At 44.1% G+C, this 27,929-nt stretch overlaps 1 protein-coding gene across 2 annotated transcripts in view; it reads right to left on the minus strand.

Annotated features, from left to right (window-relative positions):
* The window catches only part of LOC306818793 (zeta-sarcoglycan-like), a 313,446-nt gene that overhangs the window by 27,016 nt on the left and 258,501 nt on the right, over window positions 1-27,929 (minus strand). For both annotated transcript variants that reach the window (XM_079336511.1, XM_079336512.1), the window contains 2 exons: window positions 22,617-22,739; window positions 20,330-20,402 (listed from right to left, as the gene is read on the minus strand). In XM_079336511.1, the coding sequence (XP_079192637.1) occupies window positions 20,330-20,402; window positions 22,617-22,739 (196 nt within the window). The remainder of the gene's footprint in view (window positions 1-20,329; window positions 20,403-22,616; window positions 22,740-27,929) is intronic.

Genomic DNA, 27,929 nt, shown 5'->3' on the forward strand with positions numbered 1-27,929 from the left:
AAATGGTCAAATAAAAAAAACACCTCCGTATGACTCCGTCCCAGCCGCAGGGATCATCTCAAACTCTGGCAAAACTTTTAACAACCAAATCAAACCTTTCTCTTCTTCTGCGTCTTTTCAACGCCACAAACTAATTTGTCCCAAGAGTTTTGTTTTCCACCACAGAACTATCTCAACATCAAGACACAGAAGCTGCTCGCCGCTCTCAGAATGAAGGAAAACAAAAAGACTTTATACTTCATCGTATGAATAAACGCAGACACGCAGAGAAAGGTATATATGTGCTTTTGTTTTGCTCCCAATTGTCGCTACAAGGTCAGAAAACAACGGGACAGTCTGCGCCTCGTGTCATCATCATCGTGTCGGCATTCTTTCCAGCAGAGCCAAACGAGCGCCCTGACAGCCAAGAGAGAGAGAGAGAGAGACTCGGGCACGCTCAGTCAGTGTCTTCACCTTCTGTACTGAACATAGCTCCTGTAACGATGCCGTGAAGAAGAGGCGGGATTCACAAGGATGAGAAACTCAACCTTTAAAGAGCATATTGCAGGTTAAAAAAAATTTTTAATTAATATTTTATATAGTCTGTTAATGGCTGTAAAATAAGTAGGTTATTTTTTTAATATGTTCTACAACACATAAGTGCTCTAATTTAGAGGAGAAAGTGGCTGTTTTAGCATAGCCGTTTAGAACGTGCTTTTTTTCCAACAACGCGTCATATGACGTAACATGAGGGAGTCCCGTTCTCTGACTGTGCTTTGATCGGCTTTATGCGTCCGTGTATGAATGAATGAATGAAGCCTTTATTGCCCCTGGGGGAACTTGTCTTGCACCGAGAGCATCAAACACTTTACAAACAAACATTTAGAAGGCAGCACAAAAGAATTAAAGCACAAAAACAGGCTAAAACATGATTAAAGAGGTGTGATGATACGTGGTAGTGAGTGAGAACAGACAGGATGCCTCCCTGCTATAGTTTGTAACTTGCGCGGCGCACATTCGGGTGCACAGTGTAAGTGGCTTGATTATTCATAGTGTGTTTTGGTGAATTATTCCCACAACCTCAGAAACGATCGAACAGACACGTTGAATATTTCGGTATCAGACACAAAAACGTTTCCTTATTAATGATTTAAATCTCTGGCTGTTTAACATAAAATATTATATACGCAGACAGAAAGCGTTTAATGATTTGATCTGCTGGAATCCTCTGTATATTCTCTAGTGTGAGCGTAATAGACATCGGACAGTCTGTTTTAATATATGTAGTCATACGATTTATTATAAATCCAACTCTGTTACAAGAGAGCGCGTGTGTGTGTGCGCGCGCGCGTGTGTGTGTGTGTGTGTGTGTGTGCGCAGTGGGGAAAGACGGAACGCGCAGTTTGGAAACGAAACGAAACACAACCTTTACTTCTGTCGGTCCTTTATCCCATTAAAACTTTAAACTTTTTGTAGTAGCCTAATATATGTGCACGTATTAAACTGTGGAGTGTGTGTGTGTGTGTGTGTGTGTGTGTTTGTGTGTGCGCAGTGGGGAAAGACGGAACGCGCGGTTTGGAAACAAACAGAAACACAAGCTTTACGTCGGTCCTCTATCCCATTAAAACTTTAAACTTTTTGTAGTAGCCTAATATATGTGCACGTATTAAACTGTGGAGTGTGTGCGCTGTTGTGCATGTTTGTGTGGATTACGTGCGCCGTGATCCTGCACCATACACTGTATTTTCTATAACAACGTGAGCACTGAGCTGCATGAGGAATAAACAATAAAGACATGGTGCTGCATTTGCACAGGCCGTGTAATCGGGTTCTATGTCTGTCTGTCTGTCTCTCTCTCTCTCTCTCTCTCTCCCGCTCTCTCTCTCTCGCGCGCACAGCGCGGCACCGTAATACGTTGTACAGATTTGCCGTTTTTACAAGCAGCTCCCATACAATGTAAAGGTGAATGATCGGCACTTGCACCTTCTACAAATTGTTTTTTAATTTATTGAATGTGATTACAAACTTAACATAAGCTGATGTGAACACAGCACTCGCCCATATATGGCGAGCTGACACCTGTCACTCAGCAGGACGCCTGCTCCGGGTCTCTCCTCACAGCTTCTCTCCTGAGGCCGTTATTCCTCTAATCCTGCCTGTTTCTGCTCTCTATCACATCTAACAGGTTCAGAATAATAAACCAGCACACCATTAAATGTAAAGGAATACATATTTTCTTCCTATTTATTGACGGGAGTGACACTCGGATCCATGGTTTTCTATGTTAAACAGACGGGGATTCAGCGGGACTCCCTTATGCTACGTCACAGCCGAATGCGGAAGTAAAAAGCAAAGACGTGCGAACACGTACTAAAACGTCTCCAGGAGACCCTGTGGGTTATTAATTTCAGAATTTCTTTAAAAACAGTATTGTTAACGTATTTTCCTATGATTAGTTAAGTTTTGTCTTTAACCTGCAATATGCTCTTTAACGCCTGGATACAAACACTGTGCAAGCAGACGTGAGGATGGGTTCGACACTGGACAGAGACATCGTCCTCATCATGGGCAGCGACGGGCCCTGAGGTTTCAGGCAGCAGCTTTACCACATCACTCGATATTTAAATGTCTTTCAATTTGTCTGAAGACTGGATGAAACTTTTATGATCCCTCTGGGTGAGCTGGATATTTGCAGCAACATAGAGAAGGACTCTGATCATCTTATCATGTTACCCGTTATAAAGATGGAAGAACAATCAACTTCACTCTTCTCTGGCTAAACACTGAAGCTACAGTGTCCACCACATGGTGACCTGTCTGAGCATCCATTCTAGAGAGGAAGGGGCAGAGCCAGCTCTCTGTGATGATTAGAGTTTAGACTGCAGTACACATTTTAAACAGTAGGGGGCAGAGCTACGTACTGCTCCTTCAAAGTGTTGGGATGAAAAAGAAAGATGTGAAGTGGTGGAGATGTTTAATTTTTTAGCACCAGGAACTCTCCACCATGTGTTTGTATGTATTTTTCAGCTGAGAAACAAAGAGCGCACACAGTCTGTTTCCGTCCAGGAGGTGCAGGGCGAGGCGGAGGAATGAGAGAAACACTGATGGGATGTCTGCAGGAGGCCAGGCGATGAAGCAGAGCATAGAGTGTCTGCTTGTGCTCTCTCTCTCTCTCTCCCTTTAGATCCCTAGTTCTGTTACTTCATGTGTTTCTCTTTCTTGTCTTTTGGTCCACTTGGGGGAAAGTACTGTATATCCTACCCTACCCTATATCATCTATTGATGTGTTCCAGATATTACTCGCTCTCTCTCTCTCTCTCTCTCTCGTGGTCAGACGTATGTTATTTATAGAGTTTGGATCCTTCCTCTCCTTCATGCCTCACTTGTTCTACACATGACACGCGTGATCTTTCCTCAAAAACACATGGGAATAAAATCAAGTAGCACGATGCTTCTTCACACCGGTATTCTCTACAGTTAAAGCGAGTCTCCACTCCCTGCACCGCATGTCTGAGAGCTGTGATGAGGAACATTTCACTTTCTTAAGAGACAATTTCGCCTCACTAATTAGACTCCGGGCCTGTGATCACTTGGCCTTAAAAATCACAGATTTATTCAGCTGCAGGCTCAACTGACTGCCATGTAGAACTGCAAAAACTAAAACTTGCCACAAAGCTCTCAAAAACTTAAAAATACACCTCGATAAGAATGTTGATAGTCACAGAGCTAAAAATCCTGTACAGCAAGGTGCAGACAACAGCAAAAAGGAAGGAGAGGCAGAAAGGATGCAGAGGTGAGGACATCTTCTCAAAGACACAGAAACTGTGGACAACAGGCAGAGCACAGATTTACACCACAGACATTACTGTAAATACCTGTGTGATTCTTATGCTGCGTTCACGTGTAGCCAGCTCTGCATGTGGTGGACACTGTAGCTTCAGTGTTTAGCCAGCTCTGCATGTGGTGGACACTGTAGCTTCTGTGTTTAGCCAGCTCTGCATGTGGTGGACACTGTAGCTTCAGTGTTTAGCCAGCTCTGCATGTGGTGGACACTGTAGCTTCAGTGTTTAGCCAGCTCAGCATGTGGTGGACACTGTAGCTTCAGTGTTTAGCCAGCTCTGCATGGGTCTGTAAAGCTTTCTGCGTTCTAACCTCTCTCCATGTTTCATCTCCAACATTGATCCTAGTTTGAGCAGCTTTCTGCTGCTGGAGCTTATTAGAAACATGCAGAGGCTTTTTAGCTCGGGTACAATCACTTCTATCTGAAGCAGTTCCACTGCCCGCTTCCATCGCTGCAACACCTGTTCACCTGATAACTGCTCTCATATCTGGCAAACCCAGGGGCGTCCAAAACGGCCTTCAAAGCCCCTCCTACCTTCTCTGGTCCAATCAGATCCAGAGCATTTAGGAGCAGAATCTAAAGTTAGAAGGAGGACATACTGGCTGCTGCATTGTTGTCAGAGAAGCTTCAACACAGCATGTTTCCTTCATCATCACAGAGGAAGAGAGCAGCTCTCTGATTGGCTGACTGATCACAGAGGGAGAGAGCAGCTCTCTGATTGGTCCTTTAATATTTACCAGTGCTATTTCAAAGTCCACTCTTTTCAATCTTACCACAAAGACAGTTGAAACATGAAGAAGGTTACTTTAACATGGAGTTATAGAAACGTCTCAAACAAAGTTACAGCTGTAACTGCCTCAACGTTTTAGGCTTTTCCTATCGATAGGACATAATAACAGATAATCTAATACTCGAATATTATAATGTAAATTTGTCCAATTGTATTGCTCTTGGTTGTACATGTGTGACAACATTATTCTGTAAATAGACGCTGCAGCGGTGATATATCAATCAGGTGTTGAAAAACAAAGTGCAGTTCCTTCAGTGACCACTTGAGGCTGACTCCTAAAACTCAAAAATCCCTCATTGTTTCTTGTATTTTGATGTCCCAACAACCTATAAAAAATATATATTGTGCAGTCAAGCTAATCTCGATTTAACATGAAGACTCCCCTGTTCTGTGCCCTTTTCTGTTTTTCCCCTGTATGAGTCAGCCGGAGATAACAGTGAAGACGGCTGAAAGTTGAAACACTGAAAGTTTTCTTGAAGTGGGTTCTGATTGTCAGCTTGATTATGGTTTGTCATCGTGTCAGTCAGAGCGCGTCTACCCATCAACGACTAATAACACAACTCCGACACTTCATCTGCTTGTTTGTGTCGAAGCACATTAAGAGTTTAAATGTCGACCTTTAAAACACAGTCAGGGAAAAAAACAACATGTTTATTGAGTGTTTTGTATTGAACGCAGTCTACAGATTTAACTCTACATTATCCTGCGATCTTTTATTTCTCTTTGAACATGAAGGTCAAAGAGTTTCAGCAGTGAGCATGAAGGTCAATCTTGTTAACTAATTAGACCGATAAGTTCGGCTCGCAGGATGAATCAGGCTCATCTAGAAACACGTTGAAATCATCATATCAGAAGGATAGCTGCAAAAACTAAACAGAAAAACACATAGATCCGCCAATCAGGCCCCTGTAAAGCCGGCGATTTGTTTGTTAGACCAATAAGCTGCAGGCATGGAGGTGAGGGGCGTGTCCAGCAAAGACAAGAATGACACCATTTATGGTCCATACGTTGGAAGCATGATTACATTTAAAACCTTTTAATAGGTGCCATTGTTAGAATAGATTTAACTATGTGTGGGCGTCTGCATTGTTCTATTAGTGTGTGTGTGTGTGTGTGTGTGTGTGTGTGTGTGTGTGTGGACGGCGTTACATGTCCCCAGTCTCTCGTACCCTGATTTTTGAGGCAAGGAGCTTTAAAGTTTGGCGTCTCCTGTCCGACATCTCTTACTAGATCTGCACCTTCTTATTCTAACGGGGTAAAACCATCGATGATGACTTTTAGAAAATAATAAGCTGCAGGCTGTTTTTTTGGATGTTCTGGATGCTTCTCTACTGACCTGAATTCAAACCATGAAGTCATACAAACTCCCCAGTGTGCCATGTAACACGGCTCGATGCAGCTGTGTTAGGATTAGGACTGTGTGTGTGTGTGTGTGTGTGTTTGTCTACCAGGTGAGGCGTGTCTGTTTGTGTGTGTGTGTGTGTGTGTGTGATTAGTATTTTGTTTTTAATGTTATTTGTATCCTGTGATTTCAGCTGAAAACAGCCTCAAGCCGTTTGTAGAAGTCTTTATCCACAGTGGAACATTTGGCTCTTATGCAAAATCTGATATTAACAGCCTTCTATCCCTGCAACACACACACCCACACCCACCCCCCCCCCCCCCCCCCCACACACACACACACACACACACACACAGATCTGCATAAGGAACAGATGTGTGGCAATATGGCATGACTGCTGAATATTTACGGGGTTCCATGTATTCCCCTCAAGATGTGTACAACACCGCTGATGTTCAAATACTCACAACAATCAACAAAGACAAATAACAGCAGAGCAACATTGCACACAGTTTACTGAGTGTGGATACAAAAGCCTGGATAATCTTTCAGTGTGTGTCGGGCTTAATACGCAGGGAGACGGTGCAAACGTAAAGGTCCTGACACACCGAGGACATCGTTGGCCGTCGGTCCCAGTTGGACAATCGCGGAGCGGTCATCGCTGTAGTTTCTGCGGTGTGCTACCCGTCGGCCCTTGTTGGACCTTTTTTGGTTGATTGAACATGTTGAATGGGCGTTAGCAGTCGGTGAGAGGAATCTCTCTGATTGGCTGTTTGGAGGTTTTATATCTCTCCAGCTCTCGACACGGGTTTGGAAAAGCCCCTTGAGCTGTTGTCTCCATGCTTTCACCATTTTTAACTTTTCATCTTACAGCATTCTGGATTAGTAGACGACCTACAACACGAGTGGTAACGGACAGCGGTGTGAAAATGGTCTTTTCACACCGCCGCCTGCTGGCATGGAGAGTTATTTCCTCTCACGCATGCTCAGAACGTACGAGGTGGTTGGCCGTCGGCTGAAGTCTTTGAGGTGCGTTCGAGTGCAACTTTTTGGCCCAGACAAAAGTCAACATGAGGCATCACGAGTTCTAGCTTGTTCCTTGGATGCTTCTTCTATTATTATTTAGAAAACTCTGAATTCTTCTTTCAGGCTTTGGGATCTTCCTGTCATCATGATCACAGAAGCTTCTTTCTTATAAGTTTAGTGTATTTATTTAAACTGGAATCAGTTACCAGACCATTTCCAGATTTGGTTTGCACCGGGACTTGAACTGGCAACCCTCCAGATCCCAACCCAGGGCCCGACGGACTCAGCTCCTGCCGCCCCCTAAACTCCAGCATCAAGTTCTGTACTCTGTCTACGGCCCACTACGCTCTGCCAATAAGAGGTGTCTGATCTAACATTCACAACAAGGCCCCGCCTCGCTCCCATCTTCATCCCATCAGCTTGTCTCTTTAAAGTGTAATGTATAAAGTCCTGCTTCAGTATGTAGAACAGGACACTCTTAACAAATACACACAGAAATACAGATACATTATGGATCGTTCCCATAACTGTGTCTGCTTGTTATTCTTCTCGTCTCCCCTCTCTCTGTTTGCTCTCAATGATTTCTCTGCTTGTCTGATCAATAAGAGACAGAACAGTGCAGGGCGAGGCTGATTGCCCTCGTTGTACCCAAGAAGAGAGGAAAGTTAGACGCATCCAAAACCTCGTGGTCTTTGGTTGAAACTCGAGTTTATGCAAAGACTTGGCTGCTTTGGTGATCACAGTGCACAGCATAAAAGGGTAGCGAGAAGAAAAGCCAGACAGGATGAAAACATACTCGTCAAACTTGTAATCGATCCGTCTATCAAGTTGACCCGAAGCGTGAACCGATAAAAAAAAGAGGTATTGTTCAAAAACCATTAAGGAAGTGAACTTCCCTTCGTAAATGGGAACTCTTGTGTGAAGTGAAGCTTCTTTTTTCTCAAGGGCACGGTTCAAAGAGAACGGGGCTCATTCTAAATTTTAATGATTTCCAATTACTTTGACACAAATCCAGACTTTTTAATCAAAAAACAGCCAGGGGCGGGTTAAGTCTGAGAGTTTTTTTTTTCTTTTGGGGAGCTAATTAGACGGTGTACTTTGGCGTCCCACACCATGCCTCCTCCACGTGGCACGCTCAAAAGACATCTTGACTGGAATAACTCCACAACGAGACTCCTTTGACGTTAGCGTGGGAAGTAGGCCTTATCCAGATCACCTTGTGCTTCCTTCTAGGTATGTGAGAAATATAACCTCAATTTAAATGGAAATGTGAAGTGTGCTTCTCTAATGAGAAGGTTAAAACAACTCTGGATTGTTTGTTAAACCTCTGACTCGGGACCGTCGGTGTAGACAAGATAATGAGCGTGCTGTGTGCTGAGAATTAAATTGTTTTGAATCCACCCGTCTGTATCCGTCGGTTCTACGTGTTCAACCAGAAACCTGTTTTGAGACGTTATTCCTGACGTTTTCTGACCTTTACGCCAAGTTCTTATGAAAGTAAGTCAGAGTTGGGTGAACAGTTGGAAGTGAAGCTGAAGAGGGGAAAGAAAAAACGAGGCCACAGGGTAGATCGTTTCTCCGATCCCTACTTCAAGGACTCTTGAAATGTTACTCTCTGTAATTGGGAGATATTGGAAGAACCCCAAGGACTCAAGGCCATTAAGCCGTATTAGCTGTCTTGTCATTTTGAAGCTGACTACATAGAAATGTGGAAAAAAATTCTCGGCCCAAACTTGGAATCAGAAAAACCAGAGCTGGTAAATATGGACGGTATGAATGAATACCTATGAATGACTGGTGGAATACCAGTCTGTGTACATTAACAGACTCGTTCAATCTCCACGTACTCCGTCAGCGCCACGGTCCATCAGTGCCACGCACTACGCCGCCGTTTGCTGCCACTCTAGTCAATGATTGTGTTTGTACAGCGAGCGCCGCGATCCCTCGACAGAGCACGCCAGGAACCGCGCTACGCTCTGAACCGTCTTCGATACGCACACGTCAAGCGAGACAGAAAAAAACGACCTATACCGGAAATCAGACAAGGAAATGTGCAGAGCATCCGATCAATCAACTTTATCAACATTATGTAAAAACAGGCACCAAACAAACACATGTTCATTAGATGTTAGATACAGGCCTCCTATAGCAATAGGATGGAGAGGTGGTTGGCATAGCCGGTGGGCCGAACAGAAAGCAATGGATCTCTCTCAATGTTCAGGACTCAGAGAAACTGCTGGCATATTATTCTTACTGTTCTTTAAGCTGCTTTTCCACACCCCAAGTGGATACCAGGAGAATGCAATTACCTGCTATTACCTGCCCATCGAGGAAGACAAGCAGAACTCTCGAGGAGCCGAATTAAAAACCACCGGATGAAAAACGAGAAAGACAAAGAGACAAATTTCATTCCCAAACTCTACTTAGATGAATCCACTGGACCATGGTACCTGATTACTAATCGTTGGAAATTTACTGTCACAGGATGGACGCAAGGAAAGAGTAAACTGACGGAACCACATCTGACATTGCAAGGAATTCAAATTCCCAGGGAAAGCTTTCGAAGATCAGAGGGTTACCTATTAAAAGAACAACAAGTAGATGAAGGAGCCATTTAGATTCAGGGATTTTGTCCTTCTAACTTTAAATTCTGCTCCTGAATGCTCTGGATCTGATTGGACCAGAGAAGGTAGGCGGGGCTTTGAAGGCCGTTTTGGACGCCCCTGGGTTTGCCAGATATGAGAGCAGTTATCAGGTCAACAGGTGTTGCAGCGATGGAAGCGGGCAGTGGAACTGCTTCAGATAGAAGACTGTGCTCTGTAATGTTTTGAGTTTGGACTGCAGTACCTATTTTTAACACTAGGTGACAGAGTGACATACTGCTCCTTTAATATTTGTGCAATGTAAACAGTGTTCAGGAGTTTGTTTGCATTTCTGGCATTTGACTTGTATTTTTGTTTCCATGTCAAACCGGGACTTTTGTCTTTACTGGTATCACATACATGTTTACATTCTGGTATCATTACAATCCTAATTATGTTGAAATTAATGAAAAAATAGAAAGAGAAATACTTCCACAAAGAGGCGTTTGGTCGACTAGGAAGTAAACAATTCCAACACTGGTCCATGAAAAATAAGTAAAACTGAGTCTCACTTTAATAACGCATCTGTTTTGATTTGAAGGAAATGTGTCTTTTGGTTTGGTCTCATGTGCCTGATAGACCGATAGAAGCTTCTCTCTGTTTAAAGAGTAATATCACGCCAAGATACATAATGAAGAAACGTACTGTCCAAAGCTCATCTTCAAACTGCTCTATAGTTTCTCTCCTCATAAATCCAAGCCTTTCCCATGCCCCTGAGCTCCTCCTGCAGTCCTGTTACTGTCTCGTACATGGAAGGATATACAGACACATGGAAACAGAGCGAGGGATGGGGTTGAAGGGGCGCAGAGCACAAATCCTCCTCCGATGCCCTTGCTTGTGTAAGGCCTACGTTTCCCCCGGGGAGCCTTCTCATGACCCCAAGACTGGGCTAGAGGAGAAGGAGTCACAGAGGGAGGGATAAGAGGATGAAAGAGTGGATAAAACCGGGGAGATATCGACTGTGCAGCAGCTCGTTGCTCTCTGCTGAGGAGCCAAGCGTCAGATGGAGTTTAGAGACCTGACGGCAGTGCAGAGCTGCTGTGGGAGACTCTGCAAACTTCTGTTGGTCAGTTAATTGTTGATTGATTTCTGTGTTTCTGTCAAGGTAGGTTTTTTTGTGTTGCAGTTCTTTTTTTTTTTGGCTTGCAGCTGCAAACCAAGGTCATCCTCAGGTGTGATGTGTTCAAGAGAACTGAACTTCTCACAAACTAACTTAAATAATAACTCTGTGATAAGTAATAATAATTATGTCTTTACTGCAGCATAAACAATTGAGATAATCGTCTTAAAGCTTTTTACACCCCGACAGCAAACAACAAACTATGGATTGAAAATGTTTGGAAATGAATGATAATCATGATTTCTGTGGCGATGCAGACATTTAGCTCCTTGCCTGGGTCTCTGTGTCTCCCCTCATATCCGCCTGTTTGGCAGACTTTGCTTTTTGTTGCTGCCTGTCTCGGCCAGGTCTCTCTTGGAAAAGAGGTTTTTAATCTCAATGGGACAAACGTGGTTAAATAAAGGTTTAAAAAAAAATGCTGTCCATTTTCTGAAACCTCACTTTCTTATTGTTTTGATCACTTTGACTTCAACTTAATCTCTTACTCCTGAATCTTTCAACATTTTCCTCCACAGTCTCCAGCTGCTGAAATCCTGTAAATAAATAAATAATTTTTTTTTTAAAAAAGCGACACCTGCCGCGACATCCGGTTGGCTCCCTGTGCAAACTCGACCCTTTCAGATTACCAGCCCGCGCTCGGAGCTCTTCCTCGCCACCAGGTGTGTTCTTTTTTTTTTTTTTCATATACTTTATTAATCCCGCGAGGGGAAATTCGGTTTTTCACTCTGCATTTAATGGAGAGGTCTCAGAGTGAGGGGGCTGCCCACAGAGGGCGCCCCAGAGCGGTTGTTGGGGTTCGGTGCCTTGCTCAAGGGCACCTCGGCAGTGCTCAGGAAGTGGACTGGCACCTCTCCAGCTACCAGACCAATTTCCGGACTTGGTCCGTGCCGGGACCTGAACCGGCGACCCTCCGGTTCCCAACCCAAGTCCCTACAGACTGAGCTACTGCCGTTCCACGTCTACCGGAGGATAGCAGGGAAAAATCTGCAGAAACGACCAACACCACCACCACAGGAAACTGTAACTGCTCACCTGGCTTATTTCATCTGAGGTCTGAGATGGACAGGTAAAGTTGTGGTGTTGTTCTCTATCTGTTGGAGGAATGTACACACTCATTCTGTGTTTCACTCTTATTCTTTAATGAATATTCATTAATTTACGCGTCAATCAAAGCTGTGTGATTAAAGGTCTGTAAGCACTTCACCTCACTGACCAATCAGACGAAAGAAAGGGCTGGACTTCCGGTGTGAACTTTAAACTTTACGTACTACAATCATCAAGTATATTTTCACTTCAGGAATGTGTCTGATTTGATGTTTGACGGACGAGAAGGGGGAGGAGCCTCTTTTTTTGTCCTTTCATGTAAGAAACCCTTTGAGTCGGTATCTGTGCGAAAGGGCAACACAGATAAACTTTCTGCTTTCCGTTTGACCTTTCTCTGTTTCCAAACACGTGGTGACCTAATCACGCAGTAAGATGAGATGACCTTCAGCGGGGGCCTGCACTGAAATGTGAAGTTCTCAGCAGTGTGGAGTAAAAAGGTGCATCACCAAAAAAACAGGAGTTTATCTTGTAGGTTTCTTCAGTGGAGCTGCCAGAGGTCCTGTTCCTCCTCTCACTGTCTGTCCGCCTTCACCTGCCCCGCCTCGCTCACGTGCATGCTGACCTTGTGCAGCTGGCCCACGTGGATCTGACTTGGCTTTTATTATTTCTTCCAAGAAAAAAAATAAATTCTGAGATGTAATTTTTTCATCCAGCTCTAACTCTTGCTCCACCAAAAATGTCCATCCATCCATTCATTATCTAGACCACTTTTCCTGATCCCAGCTGTAACTGGTCAAGAGGTGAGGGTACATCCTGGACTGGCTGTCAGCCAATCACAGGGCTGAGATATAGAGACAACCAGACACTCACATTCACACCTTCGGGTAATTTAGAGTCAGCAGGTAACCTAAGCAGCATGTGTTTGGACTGTGGGAGGAAGCCGGAGAGAAGCCACACATGCAAGGAGGAGGGGAGGAGACCGCACTGACCATACACGGTGCAGCCTTTATTACAACATGTTCTTTCAAATATGTGAAAACTTGTCAGTGCTAGCTTGTTTCCAAAAAAAAAAAAAAAAAGCCAGAAATCCTCATCAGAAAGCCAGAAGGGAAATGTATCAGTGCTGCCCACGCTGCTTGAAGCCTGATCACTGAAAAAAGGACAACCTTGGGGATTAGGACCAACACAGGAGGACTAAAATTGGAGCTAATTTTGAAGTATGCAGATGACAGCTCTGTCAGTGCTGCCTGACTGTCAATCGAAGCTCTCCAACCACTCATGTGTCTCTTCTGCCGTCTTCAGTTTTTACAGTGCTGATTGAAATTCTTCCCTTTGAACCGCTATCTCAGTCCACAGTTGGCACTTCTGTCAGCGTGTATTGACTGACTCAGGAGTCCTGTCACTCATATTTCCAATAACATCGTGTCAGATATTTTCTTAAGCACATCTGAGTTTATTTAAATGTGACACTTTGTTCTCCTCTTCACACTCACCTCCATGATTCATAAAGTTAGACGTCAGTCCATTTGATAAAAATAGCCAAGGTGAAGAGAAGCTTGTGAGCAGCAAATCAAAGCGAAGGACACAAAAGGAAGGGAAGATGAGACAGCACACACGTGCCTTGACGGTGTTCGTCATTCGTCTGTTAAAGTGCTGTCACTCAATCGACGTGTGTTGAAGGAGGAGATGAGAAGAATACAAAGAATAATTCAGAAAGAACATGAAACATGAAAACTGGAGGTTAATCATTTAAGAAGACTCTCTAACTGATGAGAGCCTGAAAGACACGTCATCCACCAAAGCAGCTCTAACAGCGAACACGCAGGACATCACAAGTGCTGTCTTTGTCTCATCCTGGCTTCATTTCTCTGTGATGGGTCAAAATAAACCTCGTCTGCATATTTGTCTCGACTTCAGTGTTCACTTCACGATTTTAAGAAGATTTGGACGTGAGCTTTCTTTAGTTGCACGTTATTTCATTCGTCGTGCAGTGAGACAAAATGCTCCATCACCTGTTAGGTGATGTCTTGCATGTTTGACATTATGGTGGTATGACTGCCCAGAGCTACGCGCCTCATCTACACATTCACACACTGATGGTAGAGGCTGCTGAGTAAAGTGACATCTTAGGGTTAAGTGTCTTGCCCAAGGACACGTCAGACATGTGGCTGCAGGAGCGAGGGATTGAACCGCTAACCTTCCGACTCACAGCTCCCTGTCTAATGCAGAGCAGATCGAGACATGAGCTTATCTAGGGCTTTTTTGAATGGGTGTGTATGTGACTTCCTGTGTTCCTGCAGCCAGCCTCTAGTGGACACTGGAGGAACTGCAGGTTTAAACTAAGTGGGTGCATGGAAATGAACACGTAAAAACTTCTAATTAAAACCTTGATAGCCTCACGTACAGCGATGACTTCTAAGTCCAATGATTGGCTCCCTTAATCAAGAAGCATCTCCTCCGTCTTCACAGAGACGTGTTCATGAAGGCATCGGGTTAATATAGGATCAAATCTCCAGTAAGCCTGCGTGCTCTTCTATATTATTAAACCGCTCATGCTGTGATAACATGTCTTGTAATTATAGATAGCTTTAATTAATGTGAAGATCAAATTCCAACGTTAAAAAAGTCCCGTCACTCCAGCGCAGCCTGGACTGAAAACGCTGAGACACTCAGTCTCCTGTCGGGCTGCTCAAACATCCAACACTGTCCCTGCGTTTGGGAACTTTTTTTTTGTTGTCAACCTAAAAGGTGCATCCACACTTTGAAGAGTTGTTATAGTCAGAGTGCTGCCTCAGCCTCGTGTTTCTCCTGATAATGAAAAGCAGTTTTGTTATCACGCTGACGCTCTGCTTCTATCAGTAAACTGTTTCCATTGCAACCCTTAAAAGTCAACAAACCTGCAGCTCGTGTGCTCGCCACGCTAACCTTCCCACAGCTATCTCCCTCCATTTTATACTTTTTATGCAGTCGATGTTTTGTCAACCTCCTTTCTTTCTCCGTGTGATTCAGTCGTGAATGCCTCCCTGAGACGGGGAATTCAGCGTCTTTTAAATACAAAGTGCCAGACGCAGCATTTTACTCTCCTGCCTGTCTCCTGCTCTCACTCTGCACACTTTGGAGTGCACGAGCAGTTTGCATGAGAAAGTTGAATACGGTGGACGCGGCACACAGTGGCGATCACAGCAGAGGCTCAGAGAGAACACGGTGCGGCGTTCCTGGAGTGTTCTCTGGAAAGCTGCAGAGCGCTCTCATGCCCGTGCTGCTAGCATAACCCAGTTTGAACACAGTGTGGCGTTCAGCACGGTAATTATGAAGCACAGACCTCACAGCCTGCAATCAATTTGATCTCTACGTTTTCTTGAATTTGTTCACATATCTTTCCTCATGTAAAGTGTGTTCCACCTCTCTGTCTTCCCCTCCCCCTCTGGTGTTAAACTCTACGATACATCATTAGCTTCAAATGGACTTCAATCTGCTCATTACATGTCCCATTTACCTTCACTGCATAACGCTCCGCTTTTCACAACGACACAGGAAAACGTGCAGGGAGACAAAGAGGAGGTGCACATGTGGTGAACATCGGGACTGGATGAGAGCGAAAAAAGAGGAGGACCAAAAAAAAAAAAAAAAGAGGTGGGAGAATCAGAGATTTAGTCAACAAGAGAGAGTTAGGAGGCAGAAAGATGAGGACAAAGATATCACGAGGAAAAGAGAGATAGAGAGATAAGACGCTCTGAGCAAAGAGGGATTAAACTCTTTGGTGAATTTGAAAAAGAAAGGGAGAACTGCTTCTGATCCTTCACGTTGATATCTTTAATGGGAGGTATAAAATACGCTCCGCAAAAAGAACCTGACAACATATCCACAGATGGAACTTGCATGAAACTATATTGATTTTTTCAATAAAAAAAGGAAAGTGGCAGGTGGGGATGAGGAACATTCCTGACAAGCTCAAAAGTCAAAGGTTTTTATTTTTATTGTGCCTACAGGGAAATCGGTTTGCAGCCGGAAACAAACACAACACACACAAGTCACAAACATTTATAAAGACATAGAAGCCCTGCAAAGATGATCCAGTGAAGCGTGCAAAGCAACAAGGAAGTCAAGTTAAACGCAGGTTCAGAGGAGACCTGAAGCATTCTTGTCAAACTTTATAGAGGGGTTTATAGACATGATCAAATACAGGATCAGAGTGGATTTACACTTGAGGTCGATGAGCTGGAAATCCTGCTCGTGACTTAGACAAGACCCCTAAGTCTGTTTTTGTTGGTTAGAATCAGATTTCTGTAATAATTAATTAATTAATAATTCTCATTAATCGGCCAGCCGATAATATCCGCTGATATCAGTGACAGTATCTGTTAATTTTATTGCAGATATGCGCCAATATTACTTGATTTATTTCCCAATGAAAAAGCATTTAATTACTGTTTTATTGTTTTACACTAGCAGTTATCTTTGACCAGCAGAGGGCGCTGTATGGGTAACAACACGCATCATCACTCTGCAGAGAGTCGAGCGGTGACACACGTACCAACGCTCGGCAGTGACCATCGAGTGAATCACTTCCACGAGTGTTTGATAACTGCATTTGACAGATCAACACAATGAAAATGTATTTATGTATTTGTCTCTATAGTTCAAAGATGATGATCAGTATCTGATTTTTTTCTCTCCCCAAATTCAAGAATTGATTGACTCCATGGAGGATGATGGTTCTCCCTTCCATGTCCCTGATACTGGTCACCTCACTGTGTGTTATTCCTTACGCACTGAAGACATCATTATTAAAAACTTAAAAAAACAAATAAATCATGGCAATAACGTCATCTCTGTTTGTCTCTCCTTTGCACTCAGCAGCGAATCAAGACGAGCTGAGGACGGGGACGTGGAAATATCTGACACAAGAGATCGTGTCAAAAGTGTCTCGATTTCAAGGTTTCATTTGAAGGACGCTGTGTGTGAATTAATCAATCTTCATTTATGTCACGCCAATTCACAACAAGTGTTACCTTGCAAAAGAGCATATGGGATATTATGCAGGAAGGACTTCACCTTTGTACTCATCCTTGACGCCGCGGTTCGCTCTGTTATACTTCTTTGTGTTTATTCAGATTTCAGCATCGAGAACACGGCGGCGTGTGAGGCGGTAAGTGGTTTCACTTAATGCCCGCGTGGATTTTACCTCCATCCATTCTTTGTGTCTGAAAGTTTGTGCGCTTACATGGGTTGCACTTAATGTCAGCATAACTTTGTAAAGTGTGAAAAAAGGTTTTGCATTTATTCTGTAGCTGTTTCTAAAGATGCATGCTAAGAGACTGAATGCTCGGCACACCTCAATAAGAGCTTCGAGCTGCATTCATTTGTGAGTGTCAATCAATAGAGGTGTGAATGACAGGAAATCTGTCATACCTGCGGCTGCTTGAATGGATTTTCTGCGTTGAATCGCAGCAGTCGTCGGAGCTCTTCCTGTTCTCTGTCTTACCCGAGGCCTTCACTGCAGGTTTCATGGCTCTGCTTATCTGCACTGACCCGTCCTCTGACCCAATGTTCTCACTCCTCCTCCTATCTCTGCACCTCCCCTCCATCACTTCTCAGTTTCCTTCAACTAATGTAGCTGCTTCTTGTCCTGCCGGCCCCTTCGATCGCACCCACCCTCCTCTCCTTTGATCCCTCTGCATGTAAGCAGTCTCATTTCCTCTGCCGCCCATTAAGCTTTGCTTTTAGCCATTTTTTTTTGAGTCTCTCTGTGTCCATCCATCTCACACCTGTCTAATCAGTAATTTCAACTTCTCTCTGTTTCTGGAACCGTTTTATGTCTGATTCTTTTTTTTTTTAATGTCTTCTTCAAAGGTGATTGCTTAAGAGGACGTGGGGATACTGAGGACAAAAAAAAAGAATGAAGACAATTGACAAAGTGAGAAGACAAAGAGTTTAAACCCTGGACTTGGCCATCAGGTCAAGGATCCCTGAGGCCAAGAGGAACCCCTTCGATTCACTTTCCTTCATGATGCAGGATCTACGTAATATATTTTCTTTCTCCATGATCTTGTGTTATATGCTGTCTTATATGAAAGGATGCCGTTGGATCAGATGAGCGCTTCTCCTTTAAAGGTGACATACTCCCCTCCTCTTCAACGTGTGTGTGAAGTGTGTTGTTGTAAATCCACTCTGATCCTGTATCTGATCATGTCTATAAACCCCTCTATTTCAGCCCTGCTCAGAACAGGCTGTTTCTGTGTCTGTAGCTTTAAATATGTAAATGAGCTGTGTCTGACCACGCCCCCCCTCTGGAAGGGCTCAGGTGTACTCGGTGCTTTCTGGCTCCATGTCCTATTGTTTACGGTGAGAAGGCAGACTCAGAGGGCAGAACAAACACCTAGCTGTGGGAGTGTCACCCACCTGGGGGAGGGGCTACTGCCCTTTGTGATGTCATAAAGGGAAAATCTCCAAACAGCCTGTTTGAGCACACATTTACTGAAAAGTGGAGCAGGCAGAAGACGGAGAGGATGGACTTTTCTAATCATTGGAGGGTTTGTAGACAGACTAGATATGATGTAACCTTCCATCTACCAAACTTCCTTACAGTATTTCAAAATAAAAGCAAGGTTTATATCAAAACAGGAAGTAAAGTACCCTGAACATAAGAAACTAAAAACAAATCTAACAAAAACTGGTTTGAAATGCAAGATAATCTCATTTCAAACATGGGATTACAATTTGACAAATCATATTTAACCACAAGAATTCAGAGAACATTAACGATGAGAGAAATATTCATTTGACAGCACTAAGTGAAGCCAGTCGTTGCTTTCCAAAGCAAAAAAAAAAAGTTGTGAAACTTTTTGAAAAAAGTGACATTTTCTTTGGTTTGATCCAATTTTGTAAAGTTCACATTTGCAACTTGTCTTTGAAAAGGGAAACTGAACCCGTGATGGATTTTATATTTTGTCTGTATCGAATTATCTGCTGCTGCTACGTCGCAATCTCTCTGCAGGAGCTGGTGGGATTTAATCTATTCTTCTCTACACTTACCTCCATCCCCTCCTCCTGAACTTTCCCTCCGTCACCCCCCTCTGCTCCCTGCCTTCTTTTTTTATCCGTTTGATTGTCCTCTTCATCCCCCCCAACCCCAGCCCTGCCCCCCTCCCCCTTTAATCAAGTCAATTGTGTCTCTTCTCTGCTTCACTTTGTCCCTGCACACAGCATCACAGTTTCTACAATACTTTACCACCTCTTCTTCTTCTTCTTTCTCTCTCTCTCCTGCGTCTGTCTCTCCACTCGCGGTGTTTGTGTTTTCTTGCACAAAAAGCCTCTTCTGCTAAGCACCGTGTCATAAAACACGTTTCAGGCTGGGAGATCGGTGATAACGGAGCTTTATGAGAGTATGAACAAATACCCCAAACACAATTCCAGTGAGGAAATGCAAACCATGAATGAACCCAGCCCGATACTGTCAGTTCATACCCCTCCCTTAACTTGGTCTGGTGCTTATCGTGTGTGTGTCAGCTCAAAAGGTTTGAAATATAGAAAGCACAGGGTGCACTACATGTGTTTGTGCTTGTATCAGAGTGAGAGGTCATTTGATAACAGTCTGACCTTCGTACGTTACACACTGACGGGCTTTTGTTCCCTGTGTCAGGTCTGTCAGGCTGCCAATCACCATCACACCTCTTTCTGCAGCGAGCTCGACACTGGTGTGTAAGTGCACACTTCAAAAGAGCTCAAAGTTCAGTAAATAGAAGATGAAAATTATTATCTTTTTTTTATAGCAGCACCAAGCGACTCTTTGTCTGTGAAGCCTCCTCCAGAGGCAGAGCACAGGTGCCAACAGGAAGTGACCAGAGGCAGAGCACAGGTGCCGACAGGAAGTGACCAGAGGCAGAGCACAGATGCCGACAGGAAGTGACCAGAGGCAGAGCACAGGTGCCGACAGGAAGTGATCACAGGCAGAGCACACGTGCCGACAGGAAGTGACCAGAGGCAGAGCACAGGTGCTAACAGGAAGTGATCACAGGCAGAGCACACGTGCCGACAGGAAGTGATCACAGGCAGAGCACAGGTGCTAACAGGAAGTGATCACAGGCAGAGCACAGGTGCTAACAGGAAGTGACCAGAGGCAGAGCACAGGTGCTAACAGGAAGTGACCAGAGGCAGAGCACAGGTGCTAACACCACGCACGCTTCCTCGTTCACGAGTTGAAAACTGAAACCTTCAGTTAGCCCAAAATAAAACACTAACTTGGTGAGTTCAGACGCAACACTGAGGCTGATTACATGTCATGTGCTCACTGCACCACATGACCAGCTGTAGTCTGCTTTTTCAGCTTATTTACAGATCAACACGTTTCCCATGAAATTGTTTATCGCTGTACTTACAGTCTTAGTAATCATTCAAGAGTACACACTTCATGCACATTCTACCTCAACTTAATGACAAAAACAAGGCACAACTGCTGCACACGGTTCGTTTTACATGCACGGCCGTCTAGAGCACACACACACACACACACACACACACACACACAATCACTGACAGTACTTACTTTAGATCCTGGAACGGTTCTGCTCGTACATGTGACGTCTCGACAGAATGGCTGAACACCACGCCTTCGCTCCCTGAGGAGAGAGGGAGACAGGATGAAAGGAAGCACGAGAAAAGACATCTTTTGTATTAAAGCCTGCACGATGTTGCATCATGCGTCTGTTCTTGGAGCCGAGGCCGACATTTAAAATGCAAGAGACAGTGCTTAGATCTTCTGTGTGTAAGACATAGCAAAACATACTTTTACGTGTTGTACCAATGTGGAGTAAAGCAGGAGGTATTTTCAGCGTATTCCTGATATCTTGACTCAAATGTCACCAAAGGGAGATTTAATTCCCCCTCACGCACACTTTTAATGATGCAAAATAGTTGCACTGCAAAACATCATTTTCCCTTTTGTCCGGGGCATGATGCAGTGTTTAACCCCCCCGTGTGCAGCATCCACCTCCGCTTTAGCCTGCAGCCCCGAACAGATGCTTGAGGGGAGCGCTGGTCATGACTCCTGCTGAGGCTGAAGACGCATGCTGGAAACTGCAGCACTGCCAAACATTTTAATTCTGCACAAGAAAAGTAAGCTCATTGGCAAAGAATCCAATTTTAAGAAAATCAGATTTCTACTCTTGTTTGACATCCGAGGCGGCGTTTATGCAAAGTTTATTCCGAGGGGGATTCAAGGAGGACCAATTTGAAGAGTTCTGTTTGTTGCGTTGTTTAGTTGTTTCCTCCAAGGTCCAATGAACAATGAGAAAGTGTTGGTTTACTCCTAGTTCCCTGAACAACCTTTTTACAAGTTGCAAGTTTGTTGAATACTCCACAGAATGGCGTCTCTCAGTTTTAAAAAATAATCTTATTTACAGTATTTCACCTTCTGAATTTGTTTCTTTTGGGTTATAAATCAAAGCATTGGCAGCAGTCTGAGATACTGACCTCTGTACTCTGCTGCTTAGAAATCTTGAATTAAGCTTAACAGTTTGACTTAGCTTAGCTTGCCTCTTGGTTGGCTCCTATTGACTGAGATGGACGACACATCCCAAACCTCCTGCTGTTGGAGCAAAGCGAGTCTCAGCAGAAGGGGACGAATGTGGGCTTCAATATTAAAAGTGCCATATTCTCCTCCTCTTCACCCAGAGTAAATAAGTCTCTGAGCTCCCCAAAACATATGTGCCCTTTGTGATGTCATGAAGGGAAAATCTCCAAATGGCCTGTTTAGGCACACATTTTCTGAAAAGTGGATGGATGGATGGATGGATGGATGGATGGATGGATGGATGGATGGATGGATGGATGGATGGATGGATGGATGGATGGATGGATGGATGGATGGATGGATGGATGGATAGATAGATAGATAGATAGATAGATAGATAGATAGATAGATAGATAGATAGATAGATAGATAGATAGTCAGATAGTCTCTGCTGTGCACCTCTCACTGCTGCAGAGGGCAACAGAATTAGTCTTGCTACAAATCTAAAAACTAAACGTTAGCATAGCATGACTCCACTGGACCTCGGTGCATGAGCTGAGTGTATATTTGCATTCCCTCCATTCTTCAGTCTCTCGTCTCTCTTAGCTCCATCACGCAGGAAGTGACAGCAGCGTTCCTTCAGAGTGCCTCTAATGGACATGTCTCCTCAATTACCCAGACCTCAGAGTTTGTGTTTGAGTGTTTGTGTGTTTGTGTTTGTATAGTTCACCTTGAAAGTTGGAAACCACACACACACGCTTACACACACTTCCTCTTGATGTTAATACCAAACGAAGAGACAAAACAGATATTCAACTTTTTTCTTCTTCTCTACTTTTCTATGTTTCACTCATAATCGTCTGTTACACATTTCAAATAACACTGGAGTCATTTTCAATATTCACATATTTCACAGATTAGATCCCTGACGGCGACAGACTCAACCGCTGTTATGAACAACACACGTGTGTATCAGAGGTCACCCCGGCTCACAGTTTGTTTGGAGCGTCTCCTCCTCGGTCTGATGAGCTAACGTGAGCTGCACCTGGGTCTCAGGTGTCTGCAGCACCGGGCTCTCGGACAGCTAGTTTAGTTAGAGTAACGACGCCCACTGAACTGATGTCAGTAAGCCGTCATCTGCTGTCGTTGTAGGCTGATTCACACAAAGTAACACATGCATGTCAGTGTCACTAATTCTAACAATGTAATAACTAGCACTAGCTCCCGCAAACAGTAGCAGCGGTACGTTAACACATTTTGTAGTAAGACTTTGGAACTCGACAACCTCGTGCACGACATGACAAGCGCTCAAAGTCCTTACCTGTGACTCGTAGTCTCTCGGTGCCGATGCTGATCTCCTCTTCATCTGCCGAGAACAGAACCCGCTCTCCGTCTGCACTTCTCACCTCGAACCTCTGGCACTGGGCCTCCACCATCTCTGAACCTGAGAGAGAGAGAGAGAGAGAGGAGAGGGAGGTTAAACGTGTGTCAGAAGAACTTTGAGAAAGGCTCCCTCGAGCAGGACTCCTCATCTTTAACTCTGCTCTGCATGTCACAACATCAGCACAGGTAGAAATATCGGTCGCAGCCGCTGTGATCTGAAGTCGGAGGGAGCATTATGAAAAAGACAAAAAAAAAAAAAAAACACTTTGTCTGTGAAACAATGCCTCACTAAGTCTGGATAATCCACAGAACAAGCTGCGCTCCAACAACTCGTGTTGCAACTCCTTCCAGTGTAGAAAGAGTCAGTATGAAAAGTGATGACAGTGTGCTCTGTGGATTATCTGAAGTCAAAGGATGAACATGTCTGCAGAGAAGTGATGCTAAGTAAGTAGAGTAAGTATTAAGCTAGGTATTAAATGGTTTTTTTTCTAGTCCTTTGCGAAACACACTGGATTCCATGCAGCTAGATTTCACTGTGTTTGAAGCTTGTCAGGAGGGAGAGCCAAAAAAAGAAAGCACATTAAACGGGGATCTGCAGGGAAATCAGAGGTTTGAGAACAGTTGGGGAAATAGATTTTAAAAGCTTAGAACTGTTCAGATCCAGAACCAGTTTGGACATACTGTACTGATAGAGTGCTGATAGAGAAAACAAGATTAGAGAAAAGTTATGCATGATAGAAAATGCTTTGCTTGTTATCTGTTTGGGGCACAGAAAGTATTATCCTCAATTGGAAACAATCTCCCCGAGTAACTGCCTTCCTGAGCGGTCCACCAGAGAAGGAGGAGTACGTGTGAAAAAATGAGTATGACACGAGTTTGATCTCCGAGTAAAACTTAAACATGAACGCAGAATTCTTTCAAATTCATAAAATTACATGGAGCAAACATTTGTCTGGATGCAGAGCCTGACTGAACTCCTGCAGGTTTCTCAACATCTCCTGTGTCTGACTATTGACAAGAACCTCATACACCCCCACATCTCTCTCTCTCTCTCTCTCTCTCTCTCTCTCTCTCCCTCTCTCTCAGAAACAGAAATAAACCAGAATCACATGAGTGGAAAACAGGATTTAATTTTTTTGGCCCACGTGTCAAATAAATGAGGGACCGTCCCTCGGGAGCCGTTATTCATGACGTGTACTGCAGTGAGTATAACACATGATGAAATACTGATCCTGTGCAATGAGAAGCACAAACACACAGGATACAAGTTCAGACACCAGACTTAGCTTTCCTTGAGTTTGACTATTGGCCAGCTGCACAGCGATTTTCTTTACCCCATTTTATTGATTTTTTAACTACAATGTCCGTGTGACGTCTGGGTTAGCTGCGAGGAGAACACAACAAACGGTCAACAACCTGTAAGTGAAGCTGCTTCACCATCTTTACTGTGACATGAGTCGATAACATGTAGCAGCGACATGAAGGCAAACTACTCGAGCTTGTCCTGGAATTTTCCAGAAATCTTCAGCGATGCATGTGGGCAGAAAGACTGAACAGTGCGTTTGGTATCAAGCACTAACCTGGCATGTTATGCGTTACCTTCTGTCTGAGAAAAGGTCTGAAAAGTTGATGCATCTAAATTGCGTCTGTTGGTCAAGGTGGCGATCCATTTGCTGATTCTTTTTTGTCCATGTTTGCATTTATTCTCTCACCGTGACAGTGATTTGCTGCTGCTCAAACTCTGCTGAGCCAAGAGAAAAGTCCTCTTCTCTCTGCCTCTCCACTTCCTTCACTGTCTCGGCTCCCAGGCTATTACAAGTGTCAATTAGAAACCCAGAGTGCCTTGTCAGTAATAATCAAACTTTATTAGCAGCCATCAATCTGGGATTAGGTTCTCTTTCTCATCTCTGCGTCCTGCTGTCTTTATCCCGTCCATCTCTCCCTCCTTAAGCCTCTCACTCCTCCGTGGACTGTGTGAAAAAGCTATTGAGATTTGTGTTGTGAAAAGCCACCCTTAAGCAAGGTGTGCGTGTCTGTGTGTGTGTGTGTGTGTGTGTGTGTGTGTGTGTGTGTTTGAAATGCCCACAGAGACTAAGGAGGCGGTGGAGTGAGCGAGGAGGAAAAATGAGGGTTTAAGTTTGAGAAAGTGAGATAAAGAGGAAGTGAAGCTGCTTCAAATTGGAGAGGTGCTGTGCTAGCTGCTGTCTCAGACATCTATCTCGTTGTCTCTCTGGTTCAGCTCTTGGCCTATAATACAGCTCATGGTGCAGATTTAAAAAACAGCAGGTGCAGGTCAGCATTTTTCACAGAATTAGTGTTTAATATTGCAGAGATTTGTCCTTCTTGTCTGCTCTGTAAGGTGTAAAGAAGACACCAGGAGACGGGATGTTGTCCCGGTGGTGACAGCTGGGACTCTCTTGCACCCTGCTGGTGACGTACACTGTCTGACAGCGAATGCAGATGGTGTCTCTCTTGAGTCTCACAACATTCAAAGCGGGAGCTTTCTCCTGCAGGACAAATCTTTTGGATTCTCTAAATCATGAAAATATGATTCAAATCATGTCAGCGTTGTCAGACTGTAAGTGGATGCAGCACAGCAGCGAGGTTTAATGTCAGCTGTTGTTTACTTCACACAGATCAAATACCTGCTTAGTATTTTATTACTTTTATTCAACTTTTTTTATTGGATCTGATTTTTTTTCTGTTTATTTTCAACTTGTTGTAAAGTACTTTGTGTAAGAGCCAATATGCACATCATTGACTTGATTACAAATATCAAGTAAAAAATGATTCAGTAATTTCATGTTTATTCATAATGTTTAAAATAGTTTGTAAGGTCATAAAAAGTTATTTTTTATGTTTCTGAATGTTTTGTGTCGTGACATCACTGCGTAGTTAAATGTGACGGATGTAACGTAAGCAGTTGGAGTCAAATGTTAATGGAAGCTACACTTAGACCTTCTGTTAAACCTGTATTTTACTTTGACATGTTTTCAGTAAACCTTTCGAAACGAAGGAAAGTTGTCTTGTTTTTTCGATCGCGTTGCAAATACTGTGAGTTGACTCCAATTAGTGGTACAGAGGACGAAGAAAGAGACAGAGTGCCACTACACACTAACCACCGACTGACAGTTAAACCAAGACCGGCCTCAAGACAGCCTTTTGATGGTCTGCAGTCTCGGTCTTGGACTTGGCAGAATCCAGATGTTAAATCAAGACCACCGCTGACGGGCCAGTTGTCCACGACATTAGAAGGAACAAATGACTTCATTTGTAGTTTGATTTCTATCCCCCGGTGACGACTGCGACCTTCCCAGTTTTACAGCCTAAGTGAGAGACACGCCCACTTCACACAGGATGAGGATGAGTCTTGGGTCTCGCCTCGGTCTCGTCCTGCTCTGGTCTTGGTCAAGTCTCGGTCTGGATCCCTCCATGTCTCGGTCTTGTCTCAGTCTCTGAGCACTCTGGTCTTGGTTCTGGTTGGTGTGCTCTTGTTTACAACACTAGTGGTATACATCTTACTTAGCTCAGCAGTAGTTTGAAGTAGGAGGGATTATATATTCCCGTCTGGTCTGGGAACGCCTTGGAGGAGCTGTGGAGAGGGAAGTCTGGGCGACCCGACCTCGGATTAGTGGAAGAAGAATGGAGGTCTGGATTGTCTGCAGTAATGTTTAAAGATAACTCGTCTGCTGAGCTGTGTTGTGACGTGAGACTGCAGATACTGTCGCCTTATTTTTATTCTATATGCTGCACACCTTGTTTTGAGTTTTCTTCTAATTGATGTGCCAGTCAGTAATCCTCTAAACGGCAGAATGAAAGAGTCTTATTATAGCTGCAGTCACTTGTGAAGTGTTGGTTCTGAATGTGCGCTGACACCGACAAAACAGGGAATAGAATAAAGCTGTAAAAAGATCAGGCCTCATAAAACACAGACACATCGCGTACCTTCATTGTGTAAAACGTCTCAGATCTTTGTGCACTTTTTGCACATGAGGAACAGTGTGTCCGGTAATACAACATCTACTGACATTCAAGAGCTTTTAGTCAAATCATTTCCTCCTGCAAACGCCTCTCCCACTGATAGCATCAAAGGAAATCTGCCGTCGCCAATAACAACAGGACTCAGCGTTAAGCAGCAGACATGTTAATGGATGCACTGATTTTAATAATCACTTCCTGACAGGCGCTCCTCTGTTGTCACAAAGGCCTCCCGCCGTGCCACGCTTCACTTATAATGACGCTTTTTAGACTTTTACACTGAGGGGGGATGTGACAACAGTACAATAAAGTCCTGAGTCAACTTTTCATATTCCAACATCCCACCCCACGCCGTCTGTTCGAGGGTCTCCCAGAGGTGAACAACTTTAACCGTCTGTCTTCCTGTGTGACTAAAGGAAGTCCACAACGTGCAGTTTCTGCGACGCTCTTTCTAGCACCACCTGCTAACTCCACCACCACCGTGTGGAGTTAGCATTCCTGCTAAGGACTGGTACAGTGGTTGAGCTCTCAGCCTACAGAAGCATTGATAGTCGTACAGTAGAGACCACCAGCCAGGGACTCATTTGCAGAGTGGGGACACCCACCTCCACAAGCCTTATAAAGTGGATGGTATACCGCTGGTTTATTTAATGCAGGATTCTGACCAACTGAGAGAGAAAACGGGTCAAGCATGATCTGCGTCTCTGTGTATTCTCGCATGTCTTTAACTCAAAAGCAGCCTCTTAAAATACACCATGAATGAGGCCGGACTTGTGGATGAAGAGCTGAACGGTCCGACTGACAGCTTAGTTGTTTTCCAGGAGGATGAAGGCCCGACTCAGCTCCGCATCTAGGCTGAGCCATATATGAGACATTTTCAATATGGTGACTGCCATCATCATCATCATCATCACTCAGACTGCGTCCATGTCTGATACAACATAGCACCACGGTTTTTCTCCATCTCCATCCCAATGGATCCATTTCTGGAACGTGAGCGCAGCTGTACACACCTCACATGAGAACTACAAGATCTCAGGAGAACTACAAGATCACGCTGGAACAATGGGAGCCTGGTGTTGTTGCTTTGTGCCCGTTTATACGTCGTGTTGATGAAGTGATGGAAAACACAAACGCATATATCTTGTTTTATTTTGAAATTGAAGGGACGCTCTGTGTCTGACTTCGTGTCTGGGTCTCTTTATCCTGTCCAGATTGATGCACTCAGGGACAGGTGGCAGCAGACGGCGTCGTAGTGTAGCGTACGTGGAGA

This window comes from Symphodus melops, assembly GCF_947650265.1.
Source record: "Symphodus melops genome assembly, chromosome: 2".
In the NCBI taxonomy this organism is placed as follows: domain Eukaryota; kingdom Metazoa; phylum Chordata; class Actinopteri; order Labriformes; family Labridae; genus Symphodus; species Symphodus melops.